This window comes from Anabrus simplex, chromosome 1, assembly GCF_040414725.1.
Source record: "Anabrus simplex isolate iqAnaSimp1 chromosome 1, ASM4041472v1, whole genome shotgun sequence".
Taxonomy (NCBI): domain Eukaryota; kingdom Metazoa; phylum Arthropoda; class Insecta; order Orthoptera; family Tettigoniidae; genus Anabrus; species Anabrus simplex.
In genome coordinates, this window is record NC_090265.1 from 640,135,892 (window position 1) to 640,151,022 (window position 15,131).

Consider the following 15,131-nt stretch of genomic DNA (forward strand, 5'->3'; position numbering starts at 1 on the left):
ATAAACAGTAATGAAATGTCGTATGGCTTTTAGTGCCAGGAATGTCCGAGGATAAGTTCGGCTCGCCAGGTGCAGGTCTTTTGATTTGACCCACGTGGGCGACCTGCGCGTCGTCATGAGGATGACATTATAATGATGGAGACGACACATACGTCCAGCCCTCGAGTCAGCGAAATTAACCAATGATGGTCAAAATTCCCGACCTTGCCGGGAATCGAACCCGGGACCCTGTGACCAAAGGCCAGCACGCTAACCATTTAGCCATGGAGCCGGTCTTTGTAAACAGTATTGCACTGCATTAAAATGAGAAGCATGCTTTTTGCTGGATGCTGCTACATGGTAACATGGGTACTGTGACAGTACGAATGGTGGCTGCAGTTTGAAGGTTTAGGCCGGGTCCCATTTCTTTGCAGTAGTTTCCTGTCCGCGCTCTGGCTCCAGAGGCAGTAATTTACTGCGAACGACGCTGTTGAACATCGGACATTGCATTCCTCCTCAGTTGTTCTGTATATGGCTGTTTTTGTTTGTTCAAATCGAGCTTGATAGTGAGTAATAATATAATAATGGGGGCCGATGACCTTCGATGTTAGGCCCCTTAAAACAACAAGCATCATCATCATCATCAATATAATAATGGAAGTTGAGAAATATTCGGCTCTTTAAGTGGTGGTGGTGGTGATGATTATTGTTTTAAGAGGAAGTGCAACTGGGCAACCGATTCTTGAAACAACTAGCTTTGTGATCATTGTGAAGAAGTGTTGCCGTGTGCTTACACTTCCTGCTGACTTGAACGAAATTCAGGTATCATTATCACTGTAATGCAAAACAACTGCACTTCAAAACACGCACATACTGTAATTCTTGTGACCCCACGACCAGAAGTATTTCTTTCACATATTAAGACGAACCCTAGGCATACCTTTTCGAGAATTCATTCTCATTATCCTTTACATTTGTAAACAATAGTCTGTTATAACTGCAACTACGTTATCTACTACAATACGAAAAGGAGAATAAATGGCAACCAACAAGGGCAAAACAAATTTAGAAAACAAACAACAATAACTCAAAGGTAACACTATCGAAAAGAACAGCACCTGGAACATCAAGGCACCAAAGAGCTCACGGACTTGTTTTTTTTTTTTTTTTTTTTTGCTTTACGTCGCACCGACACAGATATATCTTATGGCGAGGATGGGATAGGAAAGTTCTAGGAAGTGGAAGGAAGCGGCCGTGGCCTTAATTAAGGTACAGCCCCGGCATTTGTCTGGTGTGAAAATGGGAAACCACGGAAAACCATCTTCAGGGCTGCCGACAGTGGGGCTCGAACCCACTGTCTCCCGATTACTGGATACTGGCCGCATTTAAGCGACTGCAGCTATCAAGCTCGGTAGCTCACGGACTAATGGCTAAACAAAACACATGCTGATAACATAGAGCGCTAAATGTCAAATTACGGCGAACAAGAACTCGCAGGCGGGCGTATTTGACTGTTCCCGCGAAACATGCCGCGTTCCTTCTGTAAAAATACGCCCTATGGGTCTAGGAAGAAAGCGACCGTGGGCTTAATTACGGTCCAGCCTCGTGCACTTATCGGGTGTGAAAATCGGAAACGACGGAAAACCATCTTCAGAGTTGCCGAAAGCAGGATTCGAACTCACCATCTCCCGAATGTAAGCTCGCAGCTGCATGACACAAACCGCATAGGCGGATCACTCAAAGCAAAGCAAAGTCATCTCTGTACAGGCCATGAAGGCCCTTGGAGGGCTTCCACCATACGTAACCTCGGCACTTTTGGTGTAGACTGAGTGAACCTCAGGGCCATGTGCACCTCCGGAAGTGGAAATCTCGTTTCTTAAATTTTACGACTTCCTGTCGGGGTTTCGAACCCACGTCCTTCCGGGCCTCGGCCAGGCAGCCCCTAGGCAGATCACTACGTCGCTCATAAACATGTTCAGAAGTTTACAAGAGGTTAATTCTTCTACAGGTGCACTGTTACAGTAAAACTTCGGTTATCAGTCACCCTATTAAGAGACAGTTTCTCTTAACCATCACGGTGTTAAAACCGCGTCATTCTCGCCCATCTCCCCACACCCGGCGATCGGTCAGGTGCAGCGCAGTCTTCACTTCAGCCTCAGCCAGTGTTCACGACTAGTGTTGTGAATAGATGGGGAATAAGTTACGTATACCTTGCGTTGCACACTGTTTTATTCAACTACATTATTTACAAGATGGCTACCGCTCAGAGAACAGGATGTACAAAGATATGTCACTCTTGAAAGTAGTATAGTCTTTATCTTTTCATACTGAATCCCCAACATCCTCCCCACCCTGGTCAACCTCCAGAGGTATGACCAGCTGAAGAGGCCTTACAATGCGAGCCCCGTTCGTCTTGGAGAGCACAACTGTCCGGGCGTGTCCATCTCGTCCATGACGTAACTCCACGACACGGGCCTTATTCCACATGTGACGTGGTCGGTGATCTTCCTGCAAAAGGACGATGTCTCCTACTCTGACGACAGGGCGTGTTCCTCTTGGGCGTCTTACTTCGTGGAAGTTTTGCAGTTGCAGCAGGTACTCTTTGTTCCATCGTTTCCAGAAATGATCCGCCAGTTGCTGCTGGAGCCTGAATTCTTTAATGGGAGAGTTTGCCTGGGGTTCAGGTCCAGAGGGTAGTGCCGTGAGTTTTCCGCCGACGAGGAAATGTGCTGGAGTGAGAACATCTACGTCGTCATCCTTGGTCAGTGGTCTGGAGTTCAGCGCGGCTTCTATAGATGTCAGTACCGTCTGCAAACTGTCTTGATCTACTGAGGATCGTCCCAGTGTCTTCCTCAGACATCGCTTGGTGGAGCCAATCATTCTTTCCCACCAGCCTCCCCACCAAGCCGCGCGTGGTGCAATAAACTTCCACACGATGCAACGCTGTGATAGATACTGGTGAGTCTTTGCATGCGAGATCGTTGTCCATAGATCTGACAGCTCTCTGTTTGCACACTGAAATGTCTGGGCGTTGTCCGAGTAGATAGTGTGCGGAATGCCACGTCTTGCCACAAACCTCTGTAGTGCCTGTATAAACTTATCGGTGCTGAGATCTCGGCATAATTCTAAATGAAGTGCTCTTGTTGTTGCACATGTGAAGAGGACAATGTAGCATTTTTGTGCGGCGTGCGCTTCCTTTACGTATAATGGTCCGGCAAAATCAATACCTGTTACCGCAAATGCTTTCTGTGGAATGACTCGCTGCGGTGGAAGTTGTGCCTCAATTGCTTGTCCAGCGATGCCTCGGGCCATTTTGCAAGGTAGGCAGCGGTGTAGGATCTTCTTAATGGCGCGGCGTGCTCGTAGTATCCAGAAGTTCGTTCGGAGTTCTGACAGAACTATTCGCACTCCCAGATGATGGAGGCGAATGTGCGTATCTCTAATCAGCAATTGCGTAAAGTGGTGATCGCCTTCAAGAATTATGGGATGACGCTGCTCGTGGGTAAGTTCAGCATTTTCTAGTCGTCCACCAAGCCTCAAGATTCCATTTTCCAGAAAGGGATTGTAGCAACGTAGTTTGGATCCTTCTGGAAGAGGGGCGTTGGTTTGTAGAGCTCGCAGTTCAGCAGGAAAGCAATCGATTTGGGTGGCCTGTATCCAGTAGTTCCGTGCGGCATTAAGTTCTTTAGCAGTAAGTTCTCCAGTTTCATGGTCTTTGTGACAAAAGACACGTGCCAGGCGAAGTACCCAAGCAGTGACCCGCAAGAGGCGTACGTAAGAACTGAATCTTGTGCAGTTAATTATGGGCAACGGCAAATCCACGTGGAGGACCTGTTGGGCAGTGCTCTTCGTCTCTGGAAGTGATGAAGTTAACAGCAGATTTCGTGGCCAGTAAGAATCTGCCTTTGCTAACCAAGATGGCCCATGCCACCATACGTTTAGGGACTGTATCTGATCTGCAGAAACTCCACGAGATAGGTGATCTGCAGGGTTGTCAGATCCTGGGCAGTGTCGCCATTGCGATGGTGTTGTATAAGATTGGATCTCCGTCACGCGGTTACAGACGAAGGTCTTCCATTGATTTGGATTACCACGTATCCAACCTAAGGTCACAGTAGAATCTGTCCATAAGATTGCTTGAGAGACGTCACAGTCAGTTGCTTTGCTGTAATATCGTAGAAGTCGTGCTCCTACTAACGCTGCTAGGAGTTCAAGGCGTGGTAGGGTTACTTTCTTCACTGGAGCTAGTCTTGATTTACTGCAGGCTAAGTGAACTTGTACAGCAGCCTCATTAGATGTACGAATGTACAGGGCTGCCCCGTAGGCTCGCTGAGAAGCGTCACAAAAAACGTGGATCTGGGTATCTACCTCGCTTGAGATATGAACCCAACGAGGTATGCGTACTTGTGAAAGAGAAGAGAGAGTTGATATCCATATTTGCCACTGAGCAGCAAGATCGGAAGGTAACAGTTCATTCCAGTGAACACCTCGACACCAAGTATCCTGGAATATTCGCTTCCCGATGAGGGATACCGGCGTTAACAAGCCAAGTGGGTCGTAAAAGCTGCTCGCGATCTTCAAAATCTGTCGTTTGGTCGTTGGTCCATCTGAAACTTTGCGCAGGATTTCGTCCGCATTTATCGAAAAACAATCGCTTGAAGTGCACCAGTTCATGCCTAACACTTGGGTCTGTAGTATACTGTCTCTTCCTTCTGCCTTCCAGATGTCCCGCAGCTCACCCGAATTAGTAGCCCATTTTGCGAGGGGAAGGCTAATGATCTTCATCAAGGCGGTGAGTTCATAGTACATCGAGATCACTTTGATGTCATCACCCGTTCCAATAAGGATGTCGTCCATGAAGGTGTTGCTGTTGATCAATGGTGCAGTGTTTGGAAATGCTAGTCGGTGTTTGTCAGCATGTTCCCTGATAGTTGCAGAGAGTAAGAATGGGCTGCACGTTAGCCCAAAGGGAAGCCGAGCGAAACGGTACGTAACGATGTCATTCGTAGTGTGATAGTGTCCTCCTTCGTCCTGAGTCACTCTATACCACAGAAATCTGGTAAGGTCTCTGTCTTTCTCATCGAGGACTAGCTGAAGGAATGCCTGTTGTATATCCGCGGTGACTGCACGTCGGTAAAGTCTGAAACGCAGGAGAATGGCGAGGGTCTCTGGCAAGAGATTAGGTCCCATTTCGAGCATGTCATTCAGAGAGGGTGCGTTAGCCTGATGAGCCGAGGCATCGAATACTATTCTCCACTTGGTCGTCCCACACTTCTCTTTCTTTACGGCTTGATGTGGGAGGTAGTACATGACGTCAGTCGCTCTCGTCGTATCCACTTCTTCCACTTGTTGTTTCTGAATGTAGCTCAACATCTGGAGGCAGTACATCTGGTTGAAGTCGTCATTGTTTTGTAGTCTCCTCTGAAGGTTCTTCAAGCGAGCTTCTGCATTCTGTAGGTTATGGGGTAGTTCGAGGATATCTTGCTTCTTCGGTAAACAGACTACACATCGCTTATCTCTGATGTGAAAAGATGATCTGAATTCCTCAAGAATTCTTGACTCCTTGTTGTTCAGTGGGCGTTCTTGTTCAGCAGTGATGCCAATAGTCTCCAGGTCCCAAAATCTTCTGAACTCGTCATCCGAGTGGAGAGACGACTGCTTCAAGTTGATATGATTGACAGCGGCTGGGTACGCGTGCATTCCGGATCTGTCCCCGCTGAGGATCCAGCCAACTGTGGAAGGAACCAGTACAAGTGATGGGGAGATACGCAGTGGTGGACTGTCTCTAATTATTTTCCAGTAGTGATCACTACCGATAAGGATTTCGACGGGGAGGTCTTCATGTGAGGGGTTTTTAGGATCTGCCAACTGTAGCTTCCGAGCGTGTGCCAATACCGTGACGTCTTGTGGAACACATGGCTGCGGCAAGAGAACGTGAGAACTTTCGAAACCAGAAAGAGAAATGGTAGTGTTCGTCCAGACTCCTTTCAAATTAAATCGAACAAGTTTCCGCTTGTTTGAAGTCGTTGGGTTTGACTCAAATGCACATACAGTTAGTTCTTGTTGCCTGATTACCTCCAGTTGAAGATCATCTACCAGTGATTTGGCGATAAAGCTTGACTGACTGCCTGCATCGAGAACACAGCGAGTGAGTCTGTTTAAACCCGTTGGACCCGTAATCCACACCTGAGCTGTTTGCAAATAAGTAAAACCAGGGGACGTAACATTTACTCTTCCTACGGCAGTGTGAGAAGGCGGAGTAGATACAGTCTTCTCATTCTCGTCACAGATTGCCCTATGGTGTGATTTCTTACAGTTGGTACACTGTGCTTTACCTTTCTTACTGCACTTTGAAATGGTGTGCCCACGATTTAAACAAAGAAAACAACGGTTAGTTGACTTCAGTTTCTGGATACGATCGCGTATAGTAGTTATCGTTCTGCAGTCTTGACCCCAATGACCCCGTTGTTCACAGAATACGCAGAATGGATCATTAGATTGTTTAGTGTTTTTCGTGGGCCCCTTTGTTCTAGAATTAACTTGAAATGCGGCTGTAGTTGGTAAGACACTACTAGAGTTTAGGGGCTCTCCTCGAATCTTCTGTGTAACAAGAGCGCCTTCCACTTCTTCTCCTAGAAAATCCATTAATTGCATGATGTCAGACTCCGGGATCTCTTTTCGTTTGGAATGAATTATCCACCGAGTACAAATGTCGTCAGGAAAGGCTCGGAGAATTTTTGGAGCTAGCATTCGTCCATATCCGTTGACATTTTCGCCTAGGGCCTGTAATGAACGGATGCGCCGGTTACATTCTATGTAGGTAGAATTCAGTGATTCAGGTGAAACAATTGTTATGGGTTTAATTTCTTCCAAATAATCGATGTGCGCCTGAATAATTCTGCTTTTATTTCCGTACCGTGCCATTAGTATTTTTTTCGTGTCTTCGTACGTAGATGCAGTCACAGCGATACCGTCGACAACCATCTTAGGCTCTCCTTCGAGGTAGCTGCGCAGGAAAATGTGCTTGCTTATTGTCGAGAGGGTAGGGTTTTTATCTACAGACGATTCAAATTGTTCCCAGAAGGGCATCCAAGTTTCTACGTCGCCTGCGAAGGGTTGTAGTCTAATAGTTGGAAGCTTAACAGTGTGAGTCATTGTTCCGTCAGACGTAGGAGTGGGGGTACTGTTCAATGCCAGTTCCGCAGTGGCAGTGGAAAGTTTATTTTCTATCTCCAAACTAGCCTTTTGAATTCCACGTTTTGCTTTGTCAATATAATCATCGCAAGTAGGTACGTCAGAATTAAACTCCGAATCTGACAGAAGATCATGAATTGAGTCGTCCAGTTGCGTTAAATGTGATAAAGATTCCTGGAGTCGGTCTCGGTAATACTGGTAATCATTAAGGGATGTGTCTCTCGTGAAGCTGTCAATAGCCGTGAGGAACCGAGTAACGTTATTCCTTTCTCTAGTTCTCTTTCTTTTCAAGTTGTGAATTGTCGCGGTCGAGTCAGCAGGTCGAGTGGCGGTCCCTTCTGTAGTTGCCATAATGGCCGTGTAGTAAATCCTGATTGACAGCTGCTCGGTCGCTGGGGCTGTTGTTTACGTGAGTAGTACACTGTAGTGGCCCGCAGAGTGCGTCCTTCTCTTAGAGTCCAAAGAGTGTCGTCGTGTAATACAACGTAGTTGAGTTTTTGCTGCTAGATGGCAGCACGTGTCACAAGCATGTTGTTGGAAGTGCCTAGTGTGGTAGTTATTTGGTAACAAATGACATGCGAAATGACTATCCGTTATGACGATAGGTTATGAAGTTTATAGTTAACAAACAATTTCTATCAGTCATGCGAAAACTTCAAAATGTTCATGCCAATATTCCGTATTCCTCAAAATATTCCCCAAGTGTTGTAGTGTAAAAAGTATACTCATCCGTTGGTAATTTCCGTCAATGGCCGTCTTCTTTCGTGAGGTCTAGTGATGGTTTCCAAGGGCACTTCAATTCACTGCACTTCGCATCGTATTTTCGTGTAATACTGCGCAATACCTGTCTTCTCGTGAGTATGTGGTCCGTATATTGAACTGAAATGCTCCCGGGTTTCGGCACCAAAATAAATGTTGTGAATAGATGGGGAATAAGTTACGTATACCTTGCGTTGCACACTGTTTTATTCAACTACATTATTTACAAGATGGCTACCGCTCAGAGAACAGGATGTACAAAGATATGTCACTCTTGAAAGTAGTATAGTCTTTATCTTTTCATACTGAATCCCCAACAACTAGCGCCATCGGGCGAGTTGGCCGTGTGGTTAGGAACGCGCGGCTGTAAGCTTGCATCCGGGAGATAGTGGGTTCGAATCCCACTGCCGGCAGCCCTGAAGATGGTTTTCCGTGTTTCCCCATTTTCACACCAGGCAAATGCTGGGCCTGTACCTCAATTAAGGCCACGGCCGCCTCCTTCCAATTCCTGGGCCTTTCCTTTCCCATCGTCGCCATAAGACCTATCTGTGTCGGTGCGACGTAAAGCCACTAGCCACGACTAGCGCCGTAAGTGTGATTGTTCGTAGCATAACCTCTGATTTTTCATCATGTTACAGCTTTTTGCACTGTGCTGTCTCCAGTGTGACGTGAACTGCTAAAATGGTAGAGAAAAGTAAACGAATGATATACACCAGAAAATGGAAATTATCGAAAGTCTAAGGAAAAGTGTATAATTGCTACCAGTATCGCACCAGTATACAGCATCGGAGGATGTCAATGACATCAGACGCGATGCGGAAAAAGAGAAGTATTTACTTAAAATTACATTCTTGGAATCATCAAGGCTAGAACGGGATGCGGAAGTTATTTCAGAAGGAAATAGCAGCAGATGTCGGAGGGGAGTGGTTGTAAGAACAAGCTGATGATAAAGTAAAGTGCAGTGGTGCAGCTCTTTTCAGGCACACCGCCCAATAGAGGTGAGCTGCATGTACTATTTCAACCACATACCAGCCCTCCTGCCATTCTTAAATCTGGCAGTACCGGGAATCGAACCCGGAACCTTGAGGATGGCAGCTAATAATGCTAACCGTTACGCTACGGAGGCGGACAAGCTTACGAGGATCATTTATAATAATGATGATGACCAAGCTCGACAGCTGCAGCCGCTTAAGTGCGGCCAGTATCCAGTATTCAGAAGATAGTGGGTTCGAACCCCACTGTCGGCAACTTTGAAGATGGTTTTCCATGGTTTACCCATTTTCTCACCAGGCAAATGATAGGACTGTACCACGGCTGCTTCCTTCCCACTCCTAGCCATTTCCTAACAAACCAGCAGCAAGGCCCGGTTACCCGAAGTTAAGCAACACTGGGCATGGTCATTATGCGGATGGCTCACCATTCAAACATGGCCTACCACTTACCGCTGGAGCATACATTAATACAGATTAATACAGATTAAACAAAAATATTGTTATTAACAACTCATATAAACTTTTTCTTATTTTCCGAACAGACCACATTTTTTTTAAAAATTCGTGTGGCTATTTCTAGCCGAGTGCAGCCCATGTAAGGTAGACCCTCCGATGAGGGTGGGCGGCGTCTGCCATGTGTAGGTAACTGCGTGTTATTGTCGTGTGGTGTGTGAGTTACAGTGATGTTGAGGACAGCACAAACACCCAGCCTCCAAGCCATTGGAATTAACCAATTAACGTTGAAATCCCCGACCCGGCCGGGAATCGAACCCGGGACCCTCTGAACCGAAGGCTAGTACGCTGACCATTCAGCCAACGAGTCGGACAAACAGACCAGGTGAGGAGCGCAATAAAGCTCAACGGTAGGGCCTATTGGTTCCTAATCAAGGTCACTCTAGGTTGCCCTCACTGTAATATTTGGCAATCATCGCCGTGAGACGTATCTGTGTCGGTGCGACGTAAAGCAACTTGAAAAAAAAAAAAAAAAAAAAAAACAATGATGAGGATAACAATGACGTGAGCATCATTTTCTTTTCCCTCTTTCCAACTACTCTAACCCAGGTTAAATAATGTCTTCAGTGGATATAGTTTATGGTAATTTTATAGTTAACGTTTTAAGCTCAGTTTTATTGACGTAGAATGCATCTAATCTGTGGCTTAGCCAGGAGTTGAAGATGGGGAGGTGATCGCCCCTAACTTACATGCAAGATGTTCGTGACATTCAAGCTTAGGTTGGTAGCATCTGAGGATTTACAAATAACGGGAGAGACACCTTTTTACTCCTTTTGAGTTCAGTATGAAACTGAACTTATAAACACAAACCTATAGCTGCTGAGCTCTAAGTAAGCATTATTGTATGATAGATGTATCGGAGCCTCCGTGGCTCAGGCGGCAGTGCGTCGGCCTCTCACCGCTGGATACCGTGGTTCAAATCCCGGTTACTCCATGTGAGTTTTGTGCTGGACAAAGCGGAGGCGGGACAGGTTTTTCTCCGGGTACTCCGGTTTTCCCTGTCATCTTTCATTCCAGCAACACTCTCCATTCTCATTTCATCGCATCTATCAGTCATTACTAAAACATCACTTTGGGAGTGGCGACCCCATCGTACTAATAGCCTATATATGATTCATTTCATTACATCCCTGACCCAGTCAATGACTGGAAAACAGGTTGTAGGTTTTCATTTTCAGATGTATCGGCTACGTGGAGCTGACTACAGTAGGGCCTATACCATCTTAAGGCCAGGGCTCCACTGGCAGCTATTTACTGCTTCTACAGGTTGTATCCGTGATGATGTTACAAGCTTTCAGGGATGATGAAAGACGACAAATGGATCAATTTGAGATAAGGAACCGTAGTGGGGAAACGTTCGAGTCAGAATTTATTAATAATCCAAGTTGTTTAACGTCCGTCCGTTCTTAACAGCAGCAGTGTACACAGTGGTGTTCAGAGATGTACCTCCCACGTTCCTGCAACTCATCCCACTTGCCCTTCGTCCAACATGATGGAGCCCCATCTCACTTGGGACCGAGGGTTGGTGAACACCTGGATCAGACATTCCCTGCAAAGTGGATAGGAAGAGGATGTTGTGTTTCGTGGCCCACTCGTTCACCTGATCTTACCCCACTTGATTTCTTTTTGTGAGGCCTTGTGTATGAGACACCTGTCGAGACTGAAGAGGATCTCTTGGCAAGAATTCTCGCAGCCTGCGACGCTGTTCAAACGACACCGGGGGTAATCGTACGGGTACGACAGAACTTGGTGCGATGATGCCATGGCTGCATTGACGCAGGGGGCGCCATTTCGAACATTTGTTGTAAATGGAGCAGCTTGTGAAACTTCAACAGGTAAACGGACTTAAATGAATAGAATTTTGCTTTACTTTTGACTCGATTGTTTCCGGAATATTGTCCCTCATCTCAAAGTGATCCATTTGCCGTCCTCCATCATCTCCGAAAGTTTGTAAAATCATTACGGATACACCATATATGAGCAATATTGTACTGCGTACTTTCTGCAGTAAAACAAGATGGCTATATTTCCTGCGTTTTTAAACACATGCTATGGCAGAGGTCCCGGCTACATTGCACTAACAGGCAGTGTGCAATGAAGTAAAGTGTATTGCAAGTCGATAAAAACGTAATGTTATCGATATTTTATTGTTGGTTTATGACATATCGTAAACATGACAGGGCTGTCCTTTTTTGTAACTGTTTGGTCTCTGTAACTTTCTTCCAGGCTTCAATTTTCACACTCCTGTTCTTAATAATTTTCATTCACAGGATTAAAGAACTGGATCCCCTGTGGTGGTGGTGGTGGTGGTGGTGATTATTGTTTTAAGAGGAAGTACAACTAGGCAACCATCCTCCATATAACAATAATCAGAGAGAAAAGATAGAAGGGGTCCGACACTTCGAAAAAAGAAGTATCGGCTAAAGAAAGACAAGGGCCACGAAGGGCGTGAAAATGAAAGACTCCCTAGCCCTCGCAAACCTAATTGAGTCGGGGTCGGAAAAGAACAAGAGTTGACCAAGGAAGGTTGGATAGGATAGATGAAAGTGAGGAGCCTGGCACAAGAAAGTGGACGTAATGTCAGGACTCAGCTGAGGGGCCCGTGATCGCCAGCCCACGCTCCAAAACTCAGAGCCCCTGGGGCCCCTTTTTGTCGCCTCTTACGACAGGCAGGTGATGCCGTGGGTGTTGGGGCGGTAGAATAACGCCCACGATATACCCTGCCTGTCGTAAGAGGCGACTAAAAGGGGCCACAGGGGCTCTTAACTTGGGAGCATGGGCTGGCGACCAAGGGGCCCTTACTTGAGTCCTGGCATTGCTTTCACTTGTGTCAGGCTCCTCACTTTCATCTATTCTACTCGACCCTCCTTGGTCAACTCTTGTTCTTTTCCGACCCCGACGCTGTTGGATTCCGATGGTTAGGGAGTCTCAATTTCACCCCCTTCGTGGTCCTTGTCTTCCTTTGGCCGATACCTTCACTTTCTGAAGTGTCGGATCCCTTACTTTTTTCTCTTTGATTAATATTATCTAGAGGATGGTTGCCTAGTTGTACTTCCTCTTAAAACAATAATCACCACCATTTGCGCAGACTGATTGTTTGAGTTGTGGTCCACGGTATTTACGTGATATTGCTGCACATCACGTCAAGCTGTACCAAGTTCGCGCCAAAGGTACCACGTTCGTGCTTTTGCAAGTAGCACTATAGTCCTATAATATCCCATCGTCGCCATAAGACCCGTCTATGTCACTGCGACGTGAAACAAATAGCAAAAAATAGAAGAATAAATGTTTATAAGCCCATTTGTATCTCTGAATGATAGTGTATTTATTGTACGATTTCTATTTGCAGATACGTCTAGCGGTCCATTTGTGGTACCTGTCCGCACAAATGGAAACACAGTAGGACGAGGCTTCCTCCTCGACTACATGCAGAACAGGTGCATGTCTGGACGTCGGCGACACTGAGCAAATTCCATGTTCTTCCGACATTCTGTTACAGAGACACTGCAAGGAACAGTTCTTATTTATTATAATTTGTAATTAACAGACAGTAATAATGTGCCTGGTTTCACGTTCAGTTAAGAAGAGAAAATCCGTCTTAGGACATCGATAAAAACTGTGTCTCATAGACCTTTCTTTTTTTGCTTGTAATTCGAAGTGATAATATTGGTGCTTGTATTTAGAATTATTTCAGAACTGATATTTCTTAAGTTGTCTCCAGGGTATGTACCAATCATATGTATGTTTTCTAATAAATGGAAGTCGAAGTGTAGCAATATTTCGATGTCCATCTGTAAATCACGAGTCTGAAGGTTGGTTAGATCTTCAAGAGGCAATACCAAAGGGTGTGAATTCCCTTGTTCAACTCCAGAAAAATGATGGGTGGTACATTTATCAAGCTTCCTTCCTATTCCTAGTCCATAAAATCACATCTACATCCACAGTCAACACCCTCATACATCAGTACGTGTACGGTACAATAGTTCACCTCCATGGGGTGTACCGGGAAAAGTGCCTTCAGAACTGGCGAGTCGAACATGTCCTCGGACATTCCCCACACTAGTAGTCATACGCCAAAGTAGTAAAAAAGAATAAATCTCGTCGCCATACTGAGTACATGGTGTGAAGAGGAGTGAGATAGTTGCCATTACTCTCGTTACTGAGCCAGAAAGTGTTATTTTATAGTAACTAATCATTAATCTCGATTAGCTGGGGGTCGTTGCTGTCCGGATCGATTTCAGCTTTAATAAAAGTTAGGTACGTAGTATAAGATACTCTAAAGCCAATGCTAGGGAACAAATCACATGTATTATAAGTCTATAGGAAAGAAAGGTATGTTACTGAATGTATTTTAGCCATATAATGTGAAAAAAACGCTATAGACTTGGTTCACCGTCCATTTATCGTTGAACTATTTCCTGATTGCGATTAGTACATGTGGTGAGGTTCAGGGGGTTATTGCTTCCTCAAAATGGAATTTAAATAACTACACAAATTTTTATTCCGTCCCTGAAGGGGACGGCGGGCCTCCTAGACGGTAACGCCGTCTCTCATGCCAGGGAGATTTAATACGGTGAAGGAGAAGGTGAGGGGGTTGGCGTCCGATTAGGAACAGTCCCAGCATTCGCCTTAGAGCAGAGTATAAAACCATCGAAAAACCATTCCCAGGACAGTCGACGTGGGGGACTAGCCTTTCTCCCTCTACTGAATACAGCGGCGTAGAGGTTCGGCCACCGATCCTCTGTTCAGTTGGCCGGTCGGTGTGCAGAGCTGTCGGACCACAGACCAGCTGTGGCCACTTATAGGCCGAAGCCTATTCTGCAACCGCCGACCGAAATGTAATCGCCGAAGACCTACCTATGTTCATGCGACGTAAAACAGCCGAATATAATATAAATTAGAAGTATTATCTCGACGAAGAAATTCCTGGCGCGTCATCCTCCAATGTAATCAATAATTATCCTACGGAGCCACGGATTTCAGCCACAAACCTGGACGGTATGATCACTTACACTCAGTTCATTTTTGTTTAGATTTGAGCCACTTTAGAACAACTAGAGAAAACGTTTGTAGAAATAGTTTATGTTGTTACGTTGGCAGCACAATTTCTCGTCACCCTCATTTAATCCAGACCACGATTTGTCAGTTTAAGGCAGCAAATCATGTTACTGTAGTTACCGTACTCCAGAACTATTAGCATGATTTTACCAGCATTTTAACATTTCTATCGCATGGTATAAACCAAGGAGTTCTGTTATACTGTATACGTTGAATTTACTCGTATTTAAGGAATTAAGATCCGTCGATTAGACTATGCCTCAAAAATTATTTTTAAGTCTGCAAAGTGTAGGGAAGAGCCTCCGTGGTTCAGGCAGCAGCGCGCCGGCCTGTCACTGCTGGGTTCCGTGGTTCAAATCCCGGTCACTCCATGTGAGATTTGTGCTGGACAAAGCGGAGGCGGGACATGTTTTTCTCCGGGTACTGCGGTTTTCCCTGTCATCTTTCATTCAAGCAACACTCTCCAGTATAATTTTATTTCGTCTGTCATTCATCAATCATTGCCCCAGACGAGTGCAACAGGCTTCGGCAGCCGGCACGTTACCAATCCCCGCCGCTAGATGGGGTTGGAACACTTGCACGGAGTGACGCTTGCACGGAGCTTTCACTCTACCTGATGAGTCAGGAGTAGGATGG

General features: G+C 45.7%; 1 protein-coding gene across 1 annotated transcript in view; it reads left to right on the forward strand.

The window, feature by feature from the left end:
• The window catches only part of LOC136884644 (uncharacterized), a 148,329-nt gene extending 135,146 nt beyond the window's left edge, over window positions 1–13,183 (forward strand). Inside the window, exon 9 of the mRNA XM_068229625.1 lies at window positions 12,787–13,183. Coding sequence (XP_068085726.1) covers window positions 12,787–12,902 — 116 coding nt within the window. The 3' untranslated portion in view covers window positions 12,903–13,183. The remainder of the gene's footprint in view (window positions 1–12,786) is intronic.
• Window positions 13,184–15,131: the final 1,948 nt, after the last annotated feature.